The sequence below is a fragment of the Myotis daubentonii genome, chromosome 1 (assembly GCF_963259705.1).
Source record: "Myotis daubentonii chromosome 1, mMyoDau2.1, whole genome shotgun sequence".
Classification (NCBI taxonomy): Eukaryota; Metazoa; Chordata; class Mammalia; order Chiroptera; family Vespertilionidae; genus Myotis; species Myotis daubentonii.
The window spans coordinates 225,554,669-225,581,569 of record NC_081840.1 but is presented as its reverse complement, the minus strand read 5'-3'; the positions used below and the strand labels follow the sequence as shown (position 1 = coordinate 225,581,569).

General features: G+C 43.6%; 1 protein-coding gene across 10 annotated transcripts in view; it reads right to left on the bottom strand.

Moving 5' to 3' along the window:
* The window catches only part of LDB2 (LIM domain binding 2), a 339,258-nt gene extending 315,267 nt beyond the window's left edge, over nt 1-23,991 (bottom strand). For 6 of the 10 annotated variants that reach the window (XM_059675345.1, XM_059675334.1, XM_059675373.1 and 3 more), the window contains exon 1: nt 23,660-23,991. In XM_059675345.1, coding sequence (XP_059531328.1) covers nt 23,660-23,791 — 132 coding nt within the window. In that variant the 5' untranslated portion in view covers nt 23,792-23,991. The remainder of the gene's footprint in view (nt 1-23,659) is intronic. The other 4 variants (XM_059675294.1, XM_059675305.1, XM_059675323.1 and 1 more) reach the window with 2 other exon arrangements.
* Nucleotides 23,992-26,901: the final 2,910 nt, after the last annotated feature.

The following is a 26,901-nucleotide window of genomic DNA, read 5'->3' as shown; positions in this document are numbered from 1 at the left end:
TTACTGATTTTAATTCTGTGACATTTGCTGACTTTAGTACAATGTAAAGTTTATAAATATAACATACAGGTTTGTGGAGGGCTTTTTTAAAGTGTTCAATTTGCATAGATAATTCCATCACAAATCTCCAGGTACATTAGGGGGAAAGGCATTAAACTGATGCCAACTAACAGTAATCAGCAAACAACAAGCTATTTCCAGAAATAACTATTTCCATCGATCCTCAAGTATCTCCTTCCACTAACTAAATGCCCCATCTATTGTAGAAGACTTTTAACCACTGATTCACTGATCATTTCCCAATGTGGACTTTTTAAAGTAATTCTACTTACTCAAAACACTTTTAATCTGTCACCTCATTTTACCTTTAATGTTAACCTTGTGAAAGAGAGAGTCCAGACATGGTTTGAAGAAGAAATGACCCCACTTTCAGGACTGCTTCCAATCAGGGCAAAGATCCTTTTGACTTCCAACTGGAGCCTCAAAGGGTTCATTGCAACAATCATTCTCCTGTCCCTACTGTCCCAATCTGAGTCTCCTTTGCATCTTTGAGACCTAGCACAGTCCCAATATGTGGAATAAATGCATACTCTCCAAAATACCCTACATTTGTTTTGATTCCCTGATTATTGTCACTTAAGAACCTAAGACCCATAATCATTATGCAAAAGCATCAAAAGTCATCTAGCAGCTCATGGGGAAAGTAAAGGTCTCACTAAGAATTGATTGAACTGATGGACATTTATGATGAGCACCCAACATTTTTGAGGGTATTCACATGGGCTTGGGTAAACATCTACCACTCTGGTCTAGAATCACAGAGAAATAAATTATTTCATGAGCCTTCCCAGAAAAAGCAAGCATTCAGATAGCCATACATATACTGATATGATATACTTATATAAAAGAGAGAATGTACAAGAAGCATTTTAAGTGATTTCATAAAAGTCTGCACATTCCACAAAAGAAACAAATTTAACCAATATTTATTGAGTTTCTATATTGTGAGAGATGCTGCAAAGCAATCTTACAGTAGTGAAGTGTCTATAGTTGTACTTGAAGAAGGGGAGAGGGGATGAGGAACACTATAATGCCATCCTTAAGGCTTCTAGGGAAAAGGAAGACAGGCCAACAAAATGGCAAATGGGCTTAAGAGAATCACAAGAGCTTTTCAAAGACGAGAGGCACTTGAAAGAAAACAGGACCACTAATAACCAAGAGAAAACAGGGAAATAATGAGACTCAAAAACAGGGAAGAGAAGAAACTCTTAATCAATCTTTGCTTTAAAAAAATAAAAAGAATGTTGAACAAACTGGTAAGTAATGAAGATGTTGTGAAAGCAGAAGCTAATCAAAGTAGACAAGGGGAAGGGGCTGGGAAATGTGCAGCTCAGGGGAGGCAGAAGAGTTTGACAGAACTGAATGACACACAGGATGCTGTTACAGGTAGCTCAAGTGGATTCTGGGATGAGGGTAGAGTTAACATCATTAAACTATACACTGATTTGGGGCTTGAGAACACAGGTACATGCTGTTGACATGAATGGATAGAGATGAAGCCTGAGAAAAGACACTACTCTTATTCCAGTAATCCTAGAATGAGGCTGGAAATTTATCCTAACCAATGCCCTCCATAGCCAATTCATCACCAACCACTGTCCCATCCATGTTCTTCTGTCCCCTGATGGGCTCCAGGTGAATCCAATTCATTGTCATCTTTTACCTGGAAAACTGTAATATCCTTCTCTCACTTGTCTTCTTGCATCTTCTATTAAATCCTTCCATTTAAAAAAAAAAAAAAAGCCCTGGCCAGAATGGCTGTTTGTTGGGCATTGTCCCTTGCACCAAAAGGTTGCCCATTCAATTCCTGGTCAGAGCACATGCACAGGTTGCAGGCTCCGTCCCTTGTTGGAGGCAAGCAGGAGGCAGCTGATCAATGTTTCTCTCCCTGTCTCTCCCCCTCCCTTCCTTTATCTCTAAAATTCAATAAAAAATATTTTTTAAAAACCCTTCCAAATCATTCTCCGCTCGGCAGCCTGAGACATGTTTTCAAAATACCTGTTTCATGATGTACCCTCTTTCAAACCTCTATCAGAAGGAGAACATTTCCCATTGCTCTTAGGATAACTTTTTAAATAGCTAAAATCCTTAATATGTCCTATCCACAGTCAAACATAATCTGGCCCCAACATGGATCTTCAGCCTCAGATTGCATCTTGCATCTCCTCCCTGCTCTCTGCACTCCAGACAACCTGGCCCCCAGTAAGACCTTTGCCTTCTCTGCTCCTCTTTTGAATGCCATCCTGGCATCCATGTCCCATTTTTCTGATTAAATCTCATTTGGTTTTTAAATCTCAATTAAAATTTCACTTTGTCAAGAAAGTCTTTCTTGACCACAGCTCCCACTGGTGTAGGTCAGGTTTCTTCGTTATGCTTTACAGAAACATACTGGACTCCTCTAGTGCACTTATTACATTGTGTTGAATAGTGCACATTTCACTGCTGTGTATCTCCTTACATGGTTGCCAGTTTCTGACAAGAAAGGCCCATGTCTGTTTTTAAGAACTACAATATGCTAAATACCAGCCCTCCTCAATATAGATGCACCTAATGAAGGAAGGAATGGGATTTTAATGGATCTACTCAAGAACATACAAAGGTTCCCTGTTGCTATAAAGTTATATCCAAACACCTCAACCAAGCATTCAAGGACCTCCAACACCACCCTCTGTTATACCTGAGAAGGCAGAATTTTGACAGGGAAGGGTGTGATAGTTCATTTTATGTGGCAACTTGATTGGGACATGGGATGCCGAGATTCTATTTAAACATTATTTCTGGGTGTGTCCTTGAAGGTGTTTCCGGAAGAAATTAGCATTTAAACTGGTCGACTGAGTAAAGTAGGCATCATCTAACTAATTGAGAGCATGAATAGAACAAAAATGTGAGGAAAATTGAATGAACTCTGCCTGACTACTGAGCTGGGACACTGATCTTCTCCTTCGGACTCAAATTTAGACCATCAGTCCTCTGGTTCTTAGGCCTTCAAACTCCACCACCAGCTTTCCCAGATCTTCAGCTTATAGATCGTAGATCATGGGACTTTCCAACCTCCATAATTCGGTGAGCTAATACCTTCTAATAAAGCTCTTCCTGGATACACATATATCTTATAGCTTCTGTTTCTCTGGGGAACCCTAATAAAAACAGAGGGAGTAGAGAAAGAACACGTCTCCCCAAGAAATAGGAAGTCAATTTAACAACTCCATGAAACTCCATTTACATTGTATTCTGTGGATGTGGGGACCAAGCATAGAGTACATTGAGAATGGCCTCCTTCAGGTACGCAGCTCTCTTCACACTTGCAGACTTCCTTGAGCAGAGGTCAGCCAACCAGATCCTATTCCTGCCCCAGACCTGTGTGCTTGATGGCATCTCAGCCTTTGTTTCTTCCAACCAGATGCCCTTCTTTTTTCCCCCAACAAAACCAAGTCCTACAATCCCTGTAGAATCAATTCACTTCCAACCTGCTCCTGGACACATGCCCCTAGTACTATTGTATTCATTGTATTCTAATGCTGCAGACAATTTATTCTTCATGTGTTCAATCGATATGTAGTGAATATCAATCAAATTCCAGGTCCTTTGTTAGACCCTGGATGACTAAATTAAATAAAAACAGTCCTCCTTGTACAGTTGGGTAGTTTCCACACTGCTAAAAGGCAGCTGGCCAAGAGAATAGGAGAGGGCTGAAATCCAAAACCATTTGCCAAGCCCTTTGGGGCTAGTGTCTGCCAGGAAGTCCAGAAAGCCTTCCCTTTGTAGGCTCATCCAGATGCAATACCTTTCACTAAATCACAAAAATATGTCCTATGTGCCGGGGTCCAACCCCAGCGGGTCCAGGGGTCCCCAAAGGTGTGGACGGAGTCGGCGAAGAAGGAATGACACGGAGACAGCGTTCAGTTGATCAGCAGCCTAGCCAGGATCTCCAGCCCGGATCTCCAGAGAGGTTCTGTTTCGGATCTCCAGCGAGGTTCTGTAGCCATGTTCCCTCGCTAGGTTCTCCAGCCAGGTTCTGTCCAGGCTCTCCAGTCAGGTTCAGTGTCCAGGTTCCAGTCAGGTTCTCCTGCCAATCTCTGTAGTCAGGTTCAGTCCAGGATCCCTTGCCATGTTCTCCCGCTAGGCTCTGTCTCTAGGCTCCGAGGCCAGTCCCGGTCCAGGATCCTCTGGCATGCTCTCGCCAGCGAAGTTCTTCTGTCTCTAGGCTCCGTGTAGGTTCTGTCTTCTGAATTCTGTCTCCTGAGTTCTGAGTCTTTCTGTCTTGTTACAACTGTATTTATACCAGTTGATTCAATCCTATCAATCTCTATTACAAAGGTTAGGGCGTTTCTTATCTCCATTCCAGGGAGAAAAGATTATGTAGTTTAAGCATGATTGTTCGTAGTTAAAGGGATTAATTACCCGCCTGGCACTTAGTTGAGGGGTTTTATTCCCTCCCTAACTTCAGGGGAAAATCCCTACCTGGGGATTCAACCTTTCTCGGAGAGGTGACTTTGGTTAAAACACAGCGCCAAGAAGGTGAGCAAACATATTAAGAAAAGTATGCCATATATGCCAGGTCCCTTGAAACAGCAAGGATGGACCGGCTCCCGGCAAATTCCCCCTTTTTTATTTTTTAAAAGCAAGCATTAAAAAGAAAAACCTCAAACGCTCTCTTGTATCCATTTTAAGAGTAGGATTGGCGCTTTCTGCTATTACCTGAGTCCTGATCTATCACCCCAGGGAGAGCTTGCCAATCCTGCACTTTCCCGGGGTGGAAAGGCTGCAGTGGGGTTAAGGATAAGGCTCCTTGGGCCTACCTTCTCCCATGCCTCTACATTTACCTTTCTGGCACCTTTCCTTCCTCAGAAAAGCATGGACGTATTTCTTGTATAAAACGTTCTGTCTGACTGGGAGTAACCTTAATTCCTCTGCTAACAAGCATATATGTTAAAAGATCAATACGGAGTCTTTTTTCTTTAGACTCAGTATGGCACATCTTCTTAATCTAAAGATCAATACAGAGTCTTCTTTCTTTGGACTCAGTATGGCACATCTTCTCAATCTAAGTTCTGTACTATCCACCTTCTTACCCTACTTATCCTCTATAGGGGGGTCTGTAGCACCCTGGTGGAGTCCTATCCGTCCCGAGTGTGGGGTTCTCAATGGGGGGGGCTTACCTAAGGGAATCCTGTTCCAGGGGTTCCCAAAGGTGTGGACGGATTCGGCGAAGACTATCCACCCTCTTCCTACGGTGGAGTCTGATCCGTCCCGAGTGTGGGAGTTCTCAATGGGGGAGGGGGGCTTACCTAGGGGAATCCTGTTCCAGGCATTCCCAAAGGTGTGGACGGAGTCGGCGAAGACTATCCACCCTCTTCCTACGGTGGAGTCCGATCCGTCCCGAGTGTGGGGCGCTTACCTAGGGGTCCCTGTTCGGGCGCCAGATGCCGGGGTCCAACCCCAGCGGGTCCAGGGGTCCCCAAAGGTGTGGACGGAGTCGGCGAAGAAGGAATGACACGGAGACAGCGTTCAGTTGATCAGCAGCCTAGCCAGGATCTCCAGCCCGGATCTCCAGAGAGGTTCTGTTTCGGATCTCCAGCGAGGTTCTGTAGCCATGTTCCCTCGCTAGGTTCTCCAGCCAGGTTCTGTCCAGGCTCTCCAGTCAGGTTCAGTGTCCAGGTTCCAGTCAGGTTCTCCTGCCAATCTCTGTAGTCAGGTTCAGTCCAGGATCCCTTGCCATGTTCTCCCGCTAGGCTCTGTCTCTAGGCTCCGAGGCCAGTCCCGGTCCAGGATCCTCTGGCATGCTCTCGCCAGCGAAGTTCTTCTGTCTCTAGGCTCCGTGTAGGTTCTGTCTTCTGAATTCTGTCTCCTGAGTTCTGAGTCTTTCTGTCTTGTTACAACTGTATTTATACCAGTTGATTCAATCCTATCAATCTCTATTACAAAGGTTAGGGCGTTTCTTATCTCCATTCCAGGGAGAAAAGATTATGTAGTTTAAGCATGATTGTTCGTAGTTAAAGGGATTAATTACCCGCCTGGCACTTAGTTGAGGGGTTTTATTCCCTCCCTAACTTCAGGGGAAAATCCCTACCTGGGGATTCAACCTTTCTCGGAGAGGTGACTTTGGTTAAAACACAGCGCCAAGAAGGTGAGCAAACATATTAAGAAAAGTATGCCATATATGCCAGGTCCCTTGAAACAGCAAGGATGGACCGGCTCCCGGCAAATTCCCCCTTTTTTATTTTTTAAAAGCAAGCATTAAAAAGAAAAACCTCAAACGCTCTCTTGTATCCATTTTAAGAGTAGGATTGGCGCTTTCTGCTATTACCTGAGTCCTGATCTATCACCCCAGGGAGAGCTTGCCAATCCTGCACTTTCCCGGGGTGGAAAGGCTGCAGTGGGGTTAAGGATAAGGCTCCTTGGGCCTACCTTCTCCCATGCCTCTACATTTACCTTTCTGGCACCTTTCCTTCCTCAGAAAAGCATGGACGTATTTCTTGTATAAAACGTTCTGTCTGACTGGGAGTAACCTTAATTCCTCTGCTAACAAGCATATATGTTAAAAGATCAATACGGAGTCTTTTTTCTTTAGACTCAGTATGGCACATCTTCTTAATCTAAAGATCAATACAGAGTCTTCTTTCTTTGGACTCAGTATGGCACATCTTCTCAATCTAAGTTCTGTACTATCCACCTTCTTACCCTACTTATCCTCTATAGGGGGGTCTGTAGCACCCTGGTGGAGTCCTATCCGTCCCGAGTGTGGGGTTCTCAATGGGGGGGGCTTACCTAAGGGAATCCTGTTCCAGGGGTTCCCAAAGGTGTGGACGGATTCGGCGAAGACTATCCACCCTCTTCCTACGGTGGAGTCTGATCCGTCCCGAGTGTGGGAGTTCTCAATGGGGGAGGGGGGCTTACCTAGGGGAATCCTGTTCCAGGCATTCCCAAAGGTGTGGACGGAGTCGGCGAAGACTATCCACCCTCTTCCTACGGTGGAGTCCGATCCGTCCCGAGTGTGGGGCGCTTACCTAGGGGTCCCTGTTCGGGCGCCAGATGCCGGGGTCCAACCCCAGCGGGTCCAGGGGTCCCCAAAGGTGTGGACGGAGTCGGCGAAGAAGGAATGACACGGAGACAGCGTTCAGTTGATCAGCAGCCTAGCCAGGATCTCCAGCCCGGATCTCCAGAGAGGTTCTGTTTCGGATCTCCAGCGAGGTTCTGTAGCCATGTTCCCTCGCTAGGTTCTCCAGCCAGGTTCTGTCCAGGCTCTCCAGTCAGGTTCAGTGTCCAGGTTCCAGTCAGGTTCTCCTGCCAATCTCTGTAGTCAGGTTCAGTCCAGGATCCCTTGCCATGTTCTCCCGCTAGGCTCTGTCTCTAGGCTCCGAGGCCAGTCCCGGTCCAGGATCCTCTGGCATGCTCTCGCCAGCGAAGTTCTTCTGTCTCTAGGCTCCGTGTAGGTTCTGTCTTCTGAATTCTGTCTCCTGAGTTCTGAGTCTTTCTGTCTTGTTACAACTGTATTTATACCAGTTGATTCAATCCTATCAATCTCTATTACAAAGGTTAGGGCGTTTCTTATCTCCATTCCAGGGAGAAAAGATTATGTAGTTTAAGCATGATTGTTCGTAGTTAAAGGGATTAATTACCCGCCTGGCACTTAGTTGAGGGGTTTTATTCCCTCCCTAACTTCAGGGGAAAATCCCTACCTGGGGATTCAACCTTTCTCGGAGAGGTGACTTTGGTTAAAACACAGCGCCAAGAAGGTGAGCAAACATATTAAGAAAAGTATGCCATATATGCCAGGTCCCTTGAAACAGCAAGGATGGACCGGCTCCCGGCACCTATGGGCTGGGGTGCCTAAAAAGACAGCCACTGTGCTTGTCCATGGTGAGCTTACAGTTAGTTGAGTTTAAGCTTCTGGACCTGCTACTTTTCTCATATTCTTCATTTAGTCAAGAAAGGTCTACAGCATCTCTTCTGCACCCGGCCCTGTGTTCTGTGTTGCTCATACAGAGATGAGCCAGGCATGGTCCCTGAGTGCAAGAAGGCCATGGCGATGTGAAATTCACAGTGGATTCCCAGTGTGCATGCATTGAGGAACCAAAAACCAAATCATCAATCAATGAGAAGGTTTCAGTAATGCCTTTCATATGACCCAAGGCCCGGGTTTAACCTCTCTGGGCCTCAGTTTCTCCAGCTGTAAAATGGGGCACTGTCTGGAGACTCAGTAGAATTGAGATGTGAAAATCAACTTGGGTTCAAGCCCTTGCTCACTGTGGAACCCTGGGTTAATTACTAAGTGTCTCTCAGCCTTAGTTTCCTCATCTGAAAAAAATGGGGATAATACTACTATTTCCCACACTGATGTGCGGCTTAATTGCAACAATGGTGTTAAGCACTGACCTGGGGAGACTAACACGAAGCAAACACTCAATAAATGTACAGCATGATCATCATTGTTTCTGCTCTTGAATTTCTGAGATTCTATTGTTTGCTGATCCAACCCCCTGCCTTCAGTTTTATGGATTTCTAACTATTCGACACTTCGCATGATCTGTTTTCTTCCTAAACTTTTCTCAATGTTATCTAGCTATAAACCATAGTTGTAGGAGGAGGATTTTTAAAAAAGATTAACTAAGTAGCAATCTGAAAGCTTGACAAAAATTACTATTCAGTTCCTAGTTAAGCATGAAATTTTCTACCCTACATTCAAACAATCTCTCATGGCCTAGAGGGAAAAAGGATTATTTTTGCCATATCTTGGCATTTTAAGTAGGCTTAGAGGAGTAGCCTTTTTTCTTTGTCCCTCACCCACAGTTTGGATTACAATAGGCTAAAGGACCTGGTTGCAGCCATTGCTGGGGCATTAATGCTGCCTGGTTTTAGCTCTCTGGTTTTGGATATTTAAGCAGCTTAATTGCTCTAAAGATCACCAGATATGCAGCATCATCAAAAAGTTAGCAGTGCCCTAGATTAAAAATACAGGGAATATTTGGGTCACACTGTATATAACATAAAGTGTGAGTGTGCATGTGTGTGTGTGTGTGTGTGTGTGTGTGTGTATAGCACAGTCTCTGCTAGGGTACCTTCCATTCTCAATGCAATCAGCAGCCCAGTCTTCCCCAGCAGGGCACTGGCCACCCTTTCCTGTAAGTGCTTGTTAAGTAGCTGGCTGTCTTCCCCACTAGGCTGTGAGCATCCTGAGGGCAGGGCACTCTATAGTCCTCCATCACTGAGCACATTAATAGAAAAACTCAATATGTTACTGAAGGATGAATGAGCCAATGCAATCCCATCGTGGACACCACAGGGTGCCACAGTGAATGTTACTTCTTAAATGGTTTTAAAATCAAAGCCATAATAAAAGTAACAGCACAGTTCTTTCTTTTCTCCTTTTCCCCTGCCTTCATTAAAAACAAACCAAAAAAAATCACAGGAAATAGAGAATTAAGACTGGAAACCATTCCCCATCCGTTTTCTCCCACCTCCCCCTTCTCTCACTATACCAACAGTATCTGGTATCCCTTCAAGGAGCTCTCTGGAAACCGGGTAATATTATATATGGTGGGGCTCCATGGAAATACAATGGAGTGAATTAAGGCAGAGATTTCAGTTTCTAACTATAAATGTCTTGACATATTTTCCTTCCAAACGCCTAGAAATATAATAAACTATGTTTTAATGTTTATTTGTTTCAAATACAGTCTTTTTTTTTCAACACACAAATGTGAAGTTTTGAGTCTAGAAAAAAATTGGTTTAAATCACCATCGCAGCAAAGCAGCTTTTAAAATAGAGCACACAAGTGATCATTTCAAAGCAGTTTAACGCACTTAGGCAACAGGCATTAACCGTCTTTTCCGAATAACCTAACACCTTAAGCTTATTTTCTAGTCTTGGTTCAGATACATTTTAACCTTTCTAAAAACAACAACAAAAACTGCGGATCCAGGGAGCTGGCTGAACTCTGTAATTTTAGTGCATCCTGCATTTGCATTCTGGGGTCCTTTTTCCACGCCAGGAAAAAACAATCCCGGGCCTCCTTTCATGTGCAGGTTGTAAGACAATGGTAGAGGGCTCTAGGAGGCCAGGGCTGGGTCTCCAGCTCCAGCCACTGTTTGTGTAAAAGCAAGAGGCCATGACTCAGCAAGATCCCTCCACCAAGGGAGGGAGAGACAGAGCAGAGGCTGGATGGAGCCGGTCAATATACGTGATTTACCTTGATCTTATTTTTAATATGTAGGTTAAAACAGAAAGGAACAGTCCACCTAATGGGAGGAGGGGACTCTGGAGCCAACGAAAGAACCTTGCTCCTAGCTCATCTAATCCAGAGCCATCTGAAAAGAAAATGGGCTCAGGAAAGGGAAAGATTTATCGGAGGCCACGGGATCAAGTTTAGGGAGGGGCGGAGGGAGGTGTGAGAAGAGTTCAGGAAACACTGCTAAAATGAACAAAAATCAGCCCGGCCGGCTGTGGCTCAGTCGTTGAGCATTGACCTATGAATCAGGAGGTCTCGGTTCTATTCCCAGTCAGGGCACATGCCTGGGTTACAGGCTCGATCCTCAGTAGGAGGTATGCAGGAGGCAGCCAATCCACTATTCTCTCTCATCATTGATGTTTCTATCTCGTTCTCCCTCTCCCTTCCTCTCTGATATTAATAAAAATTTATTGTAAAGTAAATAAGCAAATAAAATGAACAAAAGTCTGTGGGCCTGACTGTTGTGACATAAAGTGTCAAGTAGAGAAGGGAAAGGCCACCGGGTCTTGACAATTTATCTCCATGATCTCATATATTGTTCAGCCTGTTCCTCTGATGTTGACATATTGTTGTTCCCATCGGGGAAACTGAGGCTCAGAGACCCATGCTGCATGTGCTGGAGGGGGTAGAACTTCAACCCCCCTGCCTTCTCTCTCCCACTCAGCCTGTCACTTGATTCACTGCCACACACATTGGGTACAGTCCAGGGTGGCTGCCAGCTCAGGGAGCCCTCCCAGCAGCCTCAGTGCATCACTCCGGGTTCCCAGTTCTGTCTGGGCTGGAGGCCCTGGGGACCACCCTCTGAAATGCCTACTAAAAGTTTCATGGAGCACAACTGGGGGGGCAAATAAATTGTCCCTGGGCAACTTACATAACCTTGGCTTACGGTAATTCTGCATCTTTTAAAAAAATGCCATGAAAAATCCATCCTTTGCCTCAGACACGCAAGGCTAAAAATAGCTCAGCCAGCCAGTAAGTGTGTGTGATTTTTCCTTTGTGCATCTCCCCATCCACTGGCTCCTTCCTCTCAGCAGATGAACGTGCTCCAAGACACACTGCCAGTCCACCCTCCACAAAGTGACCAGAGGGATCTGCTCAAAGGCAGATCGAACTGTTTCAGTGCCTAGGCAAAAAATAAATAAATAAATAAAAAATTTCATCAGTTCCCTTTGCCCAGTAGGGTGTGCGGACCAGGTGCTAGTCTAAGTGCTTTAAAGGACTAACTAAAGTCCCTATGAGGAAACCAAGGCACAGAGACATTAAATAATCATGCCAGGGCCCTGTTTGTACTCACCATGCTGAAGTTCAAAAGTCTCAAAAGGGTAAGGACCAAAGCCTTCACAATCTGGTCTCTACTTCCTCTCCAGGTTTTTCTCCCACCTCCCCCACCAACCCCACCCTACACATACACTGAGTGGCCAGATTATTATGACCCTCCATCAGTACTTCATTGACACTTCCAAAAATACTGAATATTGAAAACTTCCTAAGCAAATACTCTCAAGGTTTTATTATTATTATTTGCATAACTAATTCACTTCATTGTACTGATGGGGTGGTCATAATAATCTGGCCACTTAGTGTATATACACACTGTCCTGCATACAGCCATGCCAAAGTCCTCCCCTTCCTCAAACAGAACACCACCTTCCAAGGCTCAGTTTCTCTGCATGTGCCATTCCTTCTGCCAAAAACACACCACCCTTCACAAACTGCAAACTCCTACTCATCCCTCAACACGCTCCTCCCTATGAATCCTTACTGTGTGCTGTCACTACTCTTGCACCACATATGGTAGATGTTCAATAGCCTCTAAAGAAATAGGCCGTAACAGTGACAATAAACAACTACAGGGTGTAGGCACTATGCTAATCACTTTATAAGAATTAGATCACTCGATCTTCATAAAAACTCAAAGACATCGATTCTATCATCATCCACCCATTACTCACGAGGGCTACCTGGGCACAGAAGGGTAAACTAGCTTACCCAAGCTCATGCAAATAGCAAGTAGAGAAATAAGTCTGTGTGACTCCAGAAGGTAACCACTTAGAGCTAATGCTGTGGTCCTATTTCACACCATGACGGTACTGCCATAGAATCGCCTGTGTATGAGGCTTATTTATAAAGTGCACACTACCTGTATCAACACCGTGAAAACTCAAAATCTAGTGACAATATGGCTACCTCTGTGAAATATGCCTTTTAAAAAAAGACTGCTATGGGCCACAGAGAATGTCAACTGTCATGAAGGATATGAACATGGATAAGATGATACCTGACCCCAAGGAGCTCTTTGATCCAGTGAGAAAAGTAAGATAACATTGCATTCAGCTCATGACACAGCCCACTTTGCGAGACATCCCTTTTCCTCTTGAATTGAACATATGCCCTTCAATGGTGTCATAAATTAACTTGCTGTACCCTGGTCTCCTGGTTCTACTAGTATAGGTTGTTAATTTTTAAAATACAAACATATGTGTGAATAATTCAGGCAACTCAAAATTATATTTTGAGAACACAGTGAAATACTCAAAATTTTAGTGAAAAGAGTTGGTCAAAAGGATGTTCAATAAGTTTCTAAGTGTGTAAGCACTAATGTATATCTTTGTGTGCTTAGGTTTATATGCTAAAATGCTACCAGCTATTTTTGCATAGAATTAAAGACAATTTATATTTACCTCTTTGTACATCGTTATATTTTACAAATACTTTATGCTGAAATTATACTATGTTTTTTTAAAGTCAGAAGTATACTTAAAGCATATGCAACTTTATGTTAACTGGCAAGGAAAGCAATCATAAATTCAAAAACAATGAAAGTTCATGATGAGTTTTTCAACATCAATAGCATGTACTAACTGGAAAACTGAAAATGGAGAAAGAGTTTTGAAACATGAAAGTTTTTGTAGGGTTGAAGTACAAATTGGTGGTTGGTAAGAGTGTTTAATTTGGCCAGTTCCTGGTCTTTCCCTTAACAACTAGCACTATGGTTTAGAAAATCTGAGACCATGTCTGGATCAGCAGCGCTGCACAGTCCAGGTGAGCCCCTGAGTTCTGGTCTTCCTCATTCAGGGGCTTGGGCTAGAGAATCTCTCATGTCTATTCCAGCCCCAAAATGCTAGGAGTCAGCTAATTTGGGCGTGGCAACTCCACCAAATGTCCTCCATCAGAACCTCTCAAAAGCAGGTGATATGCACCAACTGCTGAATTTCAACATCAAGCAAGAAATTTCCAACTGCAGGGTCATCATGGCTAAAATTATAAGGCATAAGAAGAGTTTTGTATGTGTATATGTGTGCGTGCACTGCCAAATGGTCAGTCTTGTTGATTAGTTCAGCTTTATTTTTGCTTTCGCCAACACCAATTTTCAGTCTCAAGATGAAATCCTCATGAGTCCTAAGACCTGTATCAGGAAACAAAATGTAGCAAAGACTACCTTCTCCAGAAAAAACAGTGTGTGTGTGTGTGTGTGCACAAACAATTTATGTTTGAGCTATGTAAGATCATTTTCTAGAAAGGTTAATTAAAAATTATTAATGTGGAACTCTATATACAAATCTCAGGTGACCTGGCCAATGAAATGAAGTACAGGAAGGTATGTGTAATTTTAAGAATTCAATTTAAAAAACCAAGGAGGCTCTACACTGAAATTAGTGGGACAAACCAGCACATTAGAGGCTGGTAGCTTTCCTACCGATCAACCTGATCCCTCTGGCGGGAAAGATGCCCCATGGTGCCATTCAGCACTTCACCTGCTCCACCCTTGCACTTTTTCACTGCCTTAAAGAGTAAGCCACAAGGTGTCACAGTGGAGCAGTTGGCAGGGCCGTTATCAGTCCAGACACACAGGGGTCACTTCAGACTCTGACCAGTGCTGACACAGCTCTCAGGGAGAACTCCGTGCCAGCTGCCTATGGAGAAGTGTCCCTTGTTGGACAAAATGGCCAGTCAAGGCAGCAGGTGTGTGCTCCCTAGGCCTCCCCTGGGGCCCTGCTCAGATGGCCCTGCAAAGCACCGGGGAAAGGGAACATTTCAACCTTCTGTTGTCTCCACTGCGTTCAGACATGGGGCAATCCCGAATACAGCTTTTTCCCAAAAGAATGGAGTGCCCATATTCCTCATATTGGTCAATTCTTATTAACCACAGGGATGTCCAAGAGAGGGCGATAACCTGGACTTTGGGGAAAGCATGGCCACAAGAAGGTACATGATCATCGTGTCATCCTGACTATATGAAGGTGGGAATCCCTGATGGCATTATCACATATCATGAGAACACCAAACCCACAAGTCCTGCAACATATCACTGCAAGGTTTGTTCATTAAGTTGAATATGCTACTGCAGCCATGTAACAATATTTTTAAAGACATTTTTAAGAAATCAAGCAAAGTTTTGCTTTACTTAGACTACTTAATTTGCAGATACGATGGCGAATAAGGACAGCCTATCATCAGAGCAGCCTCACTTGCTGAGTACTTGCTACAGACCAGGCATTTTACAGGCATTAGCTGTTCACTCCCACCCTAAAACTTGGGCTGAGGAAACAAAGGCACAGAAAGGTTAAGGAGCTTCCCTAAGATCCTATAGCAACCAGGAGGCAAAGCCAGGACTTGGATCCGAATTTTGACTTATTGTAAGTCATACTTCAGTTCAGATCTTTATATTCTAGGCATGTCCCTCTTTTCACTCCAAAGGAAAAGAAAAACACTGGTGGAAAAAATTGTGCACAAATACAACCTGATTGGAGCATATCTGTCTCTCTCTCTCTCTCTCTCTCTCTCTCTCTCTCACACACACACACACACACACACACACACACACACACACACACGCCACCACCACTACCACCATGCAGCTAACACGAAGTTATTATAGACCACAAGGTAATATACCAACATAACTTCCCATATTTTGTTGTGCAAATCACTTCAAATAAGCTAATTAATGGCCCTGAAAGCACTTTCCTAAAATGCAAAGTGCTCCAGGAAATGTAAGGTATTATCATGATTCTTATCATAATTCATGGCTATGGGCCCTAAGGTAGATAGATACAAAGATAAAGGAGTGGTGGAAATATCAAATGAGGGGGGGGGGAAAACAGAATAAGTTCAAAATTTTTAATCAGAACTCAGAGATTCCCAAAAGACACTTACGAAATAAGCAAGCAAGAAAATATCACCTATGGAGGAAATTATCAGGGCATGTGATAGAAAGTGAGTGGGCAGGGGACTAATTGGAATTGAGGTGATCAAGGAAGGGAGGCTCCCTGGGACATGTAACTTGATCCCTAGAGGAACCGATAAGTGCTGGGACTCAGCCTCATTGCCATTATTTTCTGTGAGATATTTGATTACCTGCAAGGAAGGCCAACACATTGCCAACTTCTAATGCAAATTAGAGCTCCTCATACCGATATGGGTTATGATGGAGGAATCCAAGTATTCCTTCTACCACTGAGGGCAAAGGTGTTGAGATGTGAAGGAGCTTGGCAAGTAATGCATCCAAAGCAAGCCCCTGTGGCTGGAGTCTGGGGCAAAAGTGGCAGGAGTTAAGACTGGGCCATCAAGAAGAAACAGATAAATAGAACCTTAAAGCTAGAGCAAAGGGTGTAGAGCTTATGCTAGGAATGAGGGGAAGCTGGAGAGTGGCATGATCTGATTTGTGCTTCAAAAATACCTCCTTGGCTGCTTGTGGGGAATGGAGTGTAGGAAGAGGGAGGGCAATTAGGAGGCCATCCTAAACCTGAAGACCGGATAGGGCTTGTGACGTCACCACAACAGGGCAGGTCCCTCTTCTTCAGAGGGGTCTGCCAGGTTTTTAATTCTAAGTCTTCTGTTTTTAACTGGAAGACTACAACTTTCAATTAGGCTGGTCAAAGTAGAGGTAAAGAGAGGGCGGAGGGCAGCTGCTGGGGCCTCCAACATGGCATGCGTAGCCTTCAGCTTGCTTTGGAAGAGAACATCGAGTCAGGGAGTGAGAAAATCCAGCTGCTGGGGACGTCCATGCATGGACTCAGCTCCCCTCCCTGAGCCTCAGTTTCCTTCTCTTTAAAGGAGAACCAGAATGCATGCATCTTGGGCTTGGGCATAAGTCAAATGAGGAGGCCCATCTTATCTCCAATAATTGGCAGGTATTTACAGACAATGGCCAAGGTGGCTACAGCAGGGCAGAAAGGAAGCATCACTCCTCCACACAGAAATGCAGAGACACACGATGTGGAGAGATTGCCTCTCAGGAGAGGACCAAATCAGGAGAGTGGAAGTCAAAGCATGCTGGGGGTTCTTTCCTCTCTGTGCCTTCATGTTCTCTAAAATTCCAAGTTGATTACCCGAAAAGGAAACCAACGCCGCATCAAATTCTAATTATAGTTTAATCTCCCTCACCCTTACATGTGGAAGGGAGCGGTGCCACCAAAAATGAAGTGGTTTTTATAGGCATCCTACTACTCTTTAAAATGATTAAAAGACCATTTTCCACAGAACTTGCCTAAGAAGAGTCAAGCACTGGATGAAAATCTAACTATTTTTCAAGTAAAATAATTAAATTTTTAGACGACTATGCATAAGACTCTATAGAAATTCCAGTGATTCTTCAGATAATGCCCCTTCAAGGAATAGAAAAGATATTTGTTCTTCAATGGGGAGTGTGATTTTGGTTCTTTTTTTTTTTTTATACGTTCCATCTCTGGCTCCCTCCTTTGGAATTTCACATGGTTCTTTTTGAAATCAAGCATTTGAGAGACAAACAGTTTAACTGAGTTAGGTGGATGGGGTCAACTTTGCAGCCACTACCAAAGTCAACCTGTCCTAGAAATATTTACCTAATAAATGTCCACACGTGAAACTAGAATTCTAGCTATTATTGCTTATCTCAAGAGAGTTGCTATAGCAGAGTGGTTAACAGCATAACCCCTAAAACTAAACTACCATCTGCATGGCCTTGGACAACTTACTTAACCCCTGTTTCCTCATCAATGAAAATGGGGATGTTAACAGTACCTGTCTCAGAGGTGATTATGAGGGTCACATGAGCTGACCTAAAGGCACTTAGCACCATGACCCAACAGATTCTAAACACTCCATAGAAGCTAGTTATGATCACCATGCCTACCTTTCAGAAGTGTGTCTGCATTTTAATACATTCGCACACTCATACTACACTGTGGATTACTCTATCATAGTACCTCACTGTAAGAGCTGGTCTGGCGGTCTCCCTTCGTGACCAATTGTAAGCTTCTGGATAACAGAAAACGTCTTCGTCATCTATTTTCCGACTCTGGTATTGGCATCACCAAAAGTATGCGGATTCTTAAAGAATGATGGGATTTTGCTTTAAATGTTAATAGTTGCCTATGTTCAGATGCATGGTGCTAGAATTTAAATTAAAAAATAAACACACACACTCCACATAACATCTAGGATCAAACAAATAAAAACAGAAGAGAGAAAAAAAGAGAGGGAGAGGGAGAAAGGAATAAAGGAAAAGAAAGAAAAAAAAAGAAAGGGAGAAAGAGAATAACAACAATAAAGGTACATGTCATATCTACATCAGTGGAATATATTTTAAAACTCTGTTGACTGACACTTTCTGAAAGACATTGTTTTTCAGAATCAATTATGTTTTGAGACCCACCAACCAAATCCAAATAAGTATGTTTATGAATCTTTTCTTGCCGATGTATAAAGTTGAATGTTGGAGGTTGTTTGTTTTATGTTTTGTTTGCTCGTTCGGAAAGGGGGTGTTCTGTGCTCCTTGTGAAAAATGAGTTTACGTGGACAAATGCAATAAAAGGAGATTTATTGCCCTGCTCTCCATACAATTTAAATTAATTTCTTTCTGAAACCCAAACAGCAAGCTAAACGCGTAAAAAAATGCATACTGTTTTTTATCCTATATCATAATTTACGCACCAGAAAGGGAGAAATAGAAATGTGCATTGATTCTAGGCAGATAAGAATCTGTGTTGAATGTGAGTTGAGAGGGTTTTTTCCCCTCCATGGCCTCCTCCAAATAGTTAGTTTGCAGCAATTTTTAATTAAAAACAGTTCCCATAGTAAGAATATGGAAAGAAAGGGGGGAAAAAGACCTCAGGAAAATAAAAGCAGTACAAGAGTCCTGCAGTGTGTTTGCTGAGGCTATGTAGAGAGCCTGAAAAATAAGAGTTTGCAAGTTCTCCTTTTTAAAACTGCACTTTTGGTTTCATTTAACATTTTCAAAATAGCTTTCCTTACTACGACCAACACCCCATCCCCCACCCCTCACCACCCCCCTTCACAAAACTTGGAAAGTTCTGTGTTTAACACTGAAAATCATTCATATGCTTCAGAGCAACAGCAACATTTTTCTTTCTAAATTTCTAGGGGGAGAATCATTTCCAAGTTATCACAAAGCATTTTTCATCCCCCCCCCCCCCCCCGCCCCACCTCCCGCCACCTAGCCAAAATACCTAATCTCATTTTAACTAGGCTCCATCTGAGCATCAATGATACTGAGCTCTCCATGAATAAACATGATGTTACAACATGAAACCCTGTGACTGAAGTATATAAAAATGTAGCTGAAAGAAAAGGCTGGGAGGCCCCACCCCCTCCAACCCCCTCCCCAGGGAGTTGGAGAGTTGAACTGAGAAGGGGTGAAAAGCAGCAGATTTAAAATCCAAGGTCTTCAAACATTTTTACCATTCCTATTAAACCCTATAAAACTAAACACTGTAATTCTAATAAAATCCTTGTGTGTGCAGCTTCCAACTGTAGTCACTTTTCTCTTTTGGAGTGGGGTAATAGTGACAAAAGAAAAAATAAATCTCAAAACAGCAGAAACACAGAATGGAACCCACACCCTTCCGGGATGTGTGTGGTATTTTATTAAAATGAGTATCCTAACAACGTGAAAAATGTATACTTACAAACATCTTCATGAAAGCGGAGACATATTTTGTCAATTTGTATGAGGAAACAAGGTATAGCAAAGTTATCAACAACAAGGATTTTTACAATTTCACTGATCAAGTTTCTTAAATTCTGTAATAAGCCAACATTAGTGAAATCCCTTTGCTAAAAATGAAAGTCCTTATGATGGGCCTCATATTTCCCCTATATTTTCATCCCATAGCACAGACCTCAAGAAATTAAAAAAAAAAATAGTTTTTGTCATTCTGGAAGCTTTCTACAGAACAAATTCTGAAGTCTTTAGAACACATTTTCATATCCTATCTGACTGTACTTGATGTGCAATACTAAATTATATCCCGGTGCAGTCCTGTACATCTGGGACAGCAAGACCATCAAATGCTTGAATTTTGGGAGACACCAGGTCAACTCCTGGTGGCTAACACAAGGGAAAATGAAACTCCCTTCCACTGCCTGGGAATTGCACTGGTCAACAGTGACACAGATCTCAGAGTTTTTCTTAATTTCATTTAAAAAGGGGGGAAACACCCACACACTTCTTTATAAAATTTCACTGAGATTCTGATGTTGCAAAGAAATTTTATTTGCCAGAACAGCCAACAGCATTTAAACTTTTTTGTTTTTTGGTTGGTGTTTTTTTTGTTGTTTGCTTGCTTTGCCATGCATCATATTCTTTTACAGAGAGATGAGGTTCTAAAATCTTTGACACTGGCTTTCTTTTGCCGTAAAGATTAGAGATCTAAATAACCTCATGGTGAAGTAAATGTGGATAATATGGGGGCGAGTGGAGGAAATGGATGCCCGGAGAAGCTTCTGGGGATACCAGGCCCCCAGAGGCATTTGAAATTGTGTTTCTCAGGAAAGGTGCTAATTTCATGATATCATTCTCAAACTCTCCTCTTTCATCTATGGATTCATTGGCCATGGGCTAGTTAGCAAACGTTTATTGAGTACCTACTTTGTCCCAGGAATTCCTTGCTCCAAGAGCCAGCTTTAAAGGAGACTGGCAGGGCCTCTGTCTTCAACACTGCCTCCACGATTAGCCTATTATTTCAGTACCATTTGTGATTTTGAACTAAATACTAGGAGCAAATAATAATGATTATGCCCCCCTCTAGTTCACAATACTTTCTCATGCCAAAGCAAACCAAACCCGGGACTTTCTCGCAGTGTCTGAATTTTTTAATTCAAGGGCTTTGCAAGGAATTTGCCAATGAGGACCCAAGGTCCAAACCAACCAGTTAGTATATTACAGAAACAAACAGGATTAAGGCCCAATCTAATGCTCTTTAAACTAAAAACTACTCAGCTTCTGAAGGGGGTGGATTTGACTTACTTGGAAGAAATGCACAAACCCCCGTGAGAGGATGCTCTGACTGACAGTCAGCAATGGAAGGGGAGCCCATAAAAACCAGGGTTCTTTACTACTCTCCTTCTTGTCCATGGAAAAGGGGGGTTCCAGGAAACTTCTAAGAACTTGATCTTCAATTTATTCCTCACAGAATGACTGGCTGCAATTCCTTCCTAGCCAAGTCAACACTGAAAAAGGAATGGGAGTTGACAGTATTACCTAGGTGTGCCTGTGTGGGTGGTGTTAGGAATCAATAAAATAACACTAATATAGGGCCCCGGGTCAGGAGAGAGAAGGAAGGCTGAGTCTCTCTGGCCCAACGGTTGGATGCATTGGTTAAATTCTGAAAGTAATTGCTCAACAATCTATTTGATTGTGGGTGTGAATAAACTGGTCATTCTTGCTGGGTAGTATGGTATTTTATCCCAACCAAGCCATCTCTGGCTCAGAACAACTTTATCATAAGTAACCATTGTGGGTAAAGGTACAATATAACTTTTTTCCTAAATATTTCCTTTTCCAATTCCAAACCATGATCAAAATTTAATATTTAATGTGAATAAATATCTTAGGAGCACCCTGGCTGGTGCAGGTCAGTTGGTTGGGTGTCATCCCCTGCATGGAAGGGATGCAGGTTCGATTCCTGGTCAGGGCACATGTCCAGGTTTCGGGCTGGATCCTGGATCCCTGGTATGGGCATGCAGGAGGCAGCTGATGGCTATTTCTCCCTCTGTGTCCTTCTGCCTTCCTCTCTCTCTCTCTCTCTCTAAAAAAATCAATTGAAATATATTTTAAAAGTAATAAATATCTTAGGAGCAATTATATGATTCTTTTTTCATATGAAATAAAAAGGAAAAGGTTATGGCTCTAGGTTCACGACATTAGTTATGTTTGGCAAAGAAAAAGTGTCAGGGCAATTATTTGGTTAATTAAAGAAAAGATCTACTTAAGGGAGGGGGAGAGGAGCATCTTTGAGGTTGGCCCTAGAACACACCAAGAAAAAGTTAAACTGCTTTTCTGTCACAGCCAGGGAGGTTTACACACATTTTTAAGATCTGTCATAGCAAGCTTTTCTCTCCAGGTTCTTGAGTTATGAAGTAGTTTTTCCACTAAGAAGAAATCTTTAAAAGTAATACCCCATAATCCAAAAGTTAGGAATACCTGAGGTTAGCTCTCAAAAAAGAAAAGAAAGGTAATAATGTACCATTTTTAAGAAACATAACATGAATGGGGGCTTTTCAAAGGTTTCCTCTCAAATGTGAAATAAAGTGGGGACCTTGTTGCATCCTGAGGTGGGGATGGAGTGGTCTCCCCATGAGACTCTTAGCTGAGCCCTGGCCAAGTGAAAATTAAAGGCACAGGGGAGCACAGGTATCTGAGAAACCTGCCTGCTCTCCTAGCCAAGGAGGACAGGAGGTAAACCTCTTTCCACAACTCCTCCAAAACTTTCCACAATGTGAAGTGGACACAGATTATTTTTAAATCCTGTTGCTCTTCAAGAATTGAGCCATCATGGCCCTTGACCTCTCGTTTTAAAGTAATCCTATTTCTAAGACATTTTTACCTAAAATTTATATTGCAATGAATGTGTGTGTGAACTATAAGACAGTTTATATTCTCCTAATTCTGAAAGCAAGCTACAGCCACCAATAGTTTATGCAGGCACTCAAGATTGCAGCACACAGTGGCAAAGGTCTGAGAGATATACCAACTGTAACACACAAGTACACACAGAGCAACACACACAAATGTCATTGGCGGCCAACAGCTCACCACTCTAAGCAAAACAGTTTCTACTTCTGGAAAGCGACTGACTTCCAGGGAGAGCAACAGTGTCCTCATTTATATTTAACACCGATGGAGTTAGTAACATATCAAGAAAATAGCAGTGATCAAGACAGCCCAGTTAAAAAAGCAATCAGTCCTTGTCCAGGAGGTAGCCAATCAGAAAGCAGGTCACATCTTGTTAGCTGTGTTATAATAATACGGTAAGCATCATGAATGCTCCATGGCTCCGTTGACAATTCAAGCAAGTGTGTTTTATTTTATCCTGTAGCCTCAGGTGAGCTCCTTTCCAGAGCTGAGAGTCACTCTTCAATCTAAAATTCCACCAAAGCTCTTCCCTAAAAGCTCTTTGCCATGCACCCTCTGGGCATTTGATCTCTACAGATAAGACTGACTTCCCAGCGATTTCTACTTCCTAAAGTGACTTTAGTGCAGACTAAGAACTCCTCCTTACAACACCAACACAAAGCCCCAACTTCCAGGCACAGGGACAGCCCAGGAGCAGGACCTGCCCGCAGAGCCAGCACAGAGAAAAAGTCAGCTGGCATTAAATATTCACATTGCAGGAGGCAGCCTGGAGTTTTGCATTGACAAAGTTCTCAAAGTCCTGTTCTCTCTGCTCCCAGAGTTGCTGGCCCCTAGGCTGGGCTCCCCCGTTCAGGCACAAAATCCCAGATATGCCAAAACTCCAGCTGGCCTGACTGCTGAGCCAGCTCCGGAGGAAGGTAGAGCCCTTAGGAGACACTCCCATGCCCACAGGACAAAGTCAAGAACCCCCTTGGCCCAAGCAACCGGTTTCGGAATTTAACAAGGAAATCTACAGCCCTGTCCCTACCAGGGCTAGTTCGGAAAAGTACTCGGGGTCACTCTTCTGCCCCCTTCATCTCGATTTTGATGACTTTAAAAAGCCAATGCAAGTCAAAACAGACTTCCCCTGGGATGTGTTAACAAATTATTTTGCGGGATACAAACGGTCACCAAATCCCTTGGAATTCTATCTCAAGACACGCTAGTTCACTGACCGCCTGGGAGCCTGCAACGCCGGGAGTTCTGGGACAGCAGCCTGTCTGGAGTCCCCACAAGCCAGGCAAGTGCTGGGCTGTCTGTTTCAAGATTCCAGCAGAAACTGTCCCCGCTCTAAGAGTTGCTGCGCCTGGAAACCCGGCGTTCAAACTAGTGGCTCCATCCTGGCGCTTGTTTCCACGTAGGTGGTAGTATCTAGCGGGACACTTCCCACGGAATTAGTCGGCATCCCCAGGCAAAGCCCGTGCACAGTTCTCCGAAAATATACACAAACACACGCCGGGGTGGAAGTACTCACCTCTGTGCGAGACTGCAGTCTCTTGTTCATCTCGTAGATTCGGTACTCTGGCTGTACCATGTAGGGTGTGTGTCTCCTATAAAATGGGCCGAAAGGAGAAGAATAGAAGGGGTCGTGTGGCGTGCTGGACATCTTGCCTGCTTGTGGAAAATCAAGCTACACAGAGTAACAGTAACGTCCATGCAGAGCACATGGGCTGTGTTCCTCGCAGTACAAAGTAGACGCACGCACACGCGCTCACACACACACAGCGGCAGGCAGGCAGGCTGAGCACACTGGCTGGGAGCTGCTCTCCGAGCCCTCTACAGCGAGAGGAGCGGGAGCGAGGAGGAGGGAGGGTGGGAGGGAGGAGGGAGGGAGGGAGGGAGAGCAGGCAGAGGGAGAGAGCAGGAGCTCTGGAGAGGAGGGCGAGTGGGAGGGAGGAAGGAGGGAAGGAAGGAAGGAGGGAGAGGGAGAGGGAGGGAGAGGAGGGGGGGGAGCTGGATAGCTTTAGGCACCATTGCTTGTTTTTAAAGAAGCAGTTTGTGGAGAGGTCATTTCCTGTCCACACTGTAGAGGAGTTCAAAAATATAATTCTCCTCGCAGGCTGACAGAGGTCTAAGGTTTGGTTTTAATTTTTTCCCTCCAGCCAGGACCCTTCCCCACCTGATTGCTGAGCTTGTTAGCACATAGGTGGTTGCACGGGCTGCCTGAGCCACTCACCCCTGACAGCCACACTGTGGTCATGTGTCAGAAATGTGATGACTACAAAACACGGAAACAGGGCACCCTGGTCCCCCACACGGGAGCTGGGGATTCACTCACATGCAAGGATTTCCCTCTGCACTCACCTCCTGCTATAGTTTTGTTTTTACTTGCTGTTGTTGTTCCAAGAGCTTGTCATATAGTCTTTGCATTTCAAGCCTTCCTCAGGCTCACCCCTCCCCAATCTCTCTTCTTCCCTGCCTCCTCCTCCTCCTCCAAGACTTCCTTCCAGGCTGGTTTGAAGGGGCCTGGATTCAGGTTGCCTAGGTATTTTCAGGTAAAAAACAATGATTGGGAAGGTTGGATGCCAGAGATACATCCATGAAGCAATGGACATTTTCCCCCAAGAGGAAAAAAAAAACAAAAACAAAACTCCAGAAGCAGACCTCCCATTACAAGATAGAAAAAAGCAAGAAAGAGAAACTTCCACAAAAATGACCATGGAAAATCAGTTCAGTGGGAAATTGCAGATAATTGAATGGCTCATCCCCAAGCAACTCTGATAGAGATGGGTCTTTATTTTGGTCAAGTATATAAATCTTTTCTCACCTGTGCTATATGACCCCTGGAAGAAAACAGCCATGGGAGGGGAAAGAATCTCTATAGAGAATAAAATTATCTCTATAGCAATCAAATTCTGCTGGAACCAATGATAAGATATATACCCTTAAACAAAGCTCAGACACAGAAAATGTAAACGTGTGGAGTGAATACCTAGCTAGGTCAGTGACATTAAGGAAAGAAAGCAAAGACCACCAAAAGCAAGATGCATGCAAGACCTGAATGTAAATGCATGCAAATGAGACCTTTCTTCTTTTTAATAGGCAGATTAATTAACTTCCTGCACCACTCATGGCTTGGGGTATCTCCAAGTCACTAGCCAACAGGGGATAAGGTATTGCTAATACTGCAATTTACACTTTTAAGACTATTTAGGCACAGAAATGTCCCCAAATCGCTGTCCTCCTTGGTCCTTTTCCATAATTGCATGAAATGGTTGCAGATTCCACCCCCCAAAAGTCCAGCGCAGCCCAACACAATCCTGTGACTTGCCAGGATGCGATTAGGGAGGCATTGCACTAAGGCTGCTTGGCGCTTGTTCCAGAGACCCCAAGGCAGGCCAGCATGCTTGGTGTCAGGTTTCATTACAAATCCAAAAGCTGGACCAAATTTGCTGCAAGGTTTGTCAAAACACACAACCTTCTAAAGACAGGATTTCAAACAAATTTGGTGTGATTTATGTTTTGGAATGATGGCCACTGCAAAACCTAACAGTTCCTTGTGTTTAAATTCCCAAACTAAAGACGGTCCAAGAGTTGAGTGCCTGCCTGAGTTTGTGTTTACCTGGCTGTGTCAAGGCAAGAATCAAAGTACCACCTAGCAGGTATGTGAAGCCCAGTATTGACCCAAAAAGGAAAAGGTCAAAAATTCATTTTGGGAACCACTTTCTGAATAAAGGCACAGGGGTTTTTTTCACTAATTTTTTCTGGACCATTCCAAGTTATAACGTTGTAAATATTGCTCCTGTTAATACCTAATTCAAATTCAGAAACGTCTGAAACTTCATTTTGTTTGGTCCATGTATGTGGTTTCTCAGCCCTCCCATTTCATGAGCCTTCAAACTGGTGTCCCTGCTCACAGATTCACAATTCACTCCTAACTGGTGATTCGTCCTTCTTCTACTCAGAATGCTGACTGTAGAAAAGGAATATAGATCATGTCCCATGTTTTCCCTTCAGTGTTTTCCTGCTGTATGTAGGAAAATGTCCAAACTCCTCTGCATGGTTCACAAGGCTGGTTAAAGTCTCTCAGTCTCTCTCTCTCTCTCTCTCTCTCTCTCTCTCTCTCTCTCTCTCTCTCTCTCTCTCTCTCTTTCTCTGCACTAGTATGTCTGTTCTGTCTCATTCTGTCTCTCTATCAAACACATCACACACACAATTAATTAGCTACACTTGATCTTCCTGAAGTTGGAATCTCATTCCACGAATGTACATATTTGTGCTTTTGTCCCTTGTTTACCTGCAAAGTCCTACTCATCCTGGTACCCAACTAAATTGTCTCCTCCCCTGCAAACCCTTTTTTACTTCCTTTAATGAATTCATTGGTTCCACAGATATTTCTTTCACAAAGGATGTAGGCACAGGCACCAGCCCAGAGGACAATTCAACCCTGGTTCCACCACTTACTTGTCCTGTGAACTTGAATAAATCACTGGTCCTCTCGGTACCTCAGTCCCCTCATTTTTTAAATTGAGGACAATGATAATAACAACCCATCAGACTATTGCAAAGAACTAGATGAAACACTACTCTTGAATGTGTTAGAACCCACACATATAAATGCTCAAAAAATGTTATTATTCTCACTTGCCTAGTACAGTTGACCCTCGAACAGTTCCAGTGTTAGGGGCACCCCCAGGAAGTTGAAAATCTGTGTATAATTTTTGGCTCTATAGTCAGGTCTTCCCCTCCACCAATCCAACCAGCCACAATTAGAAA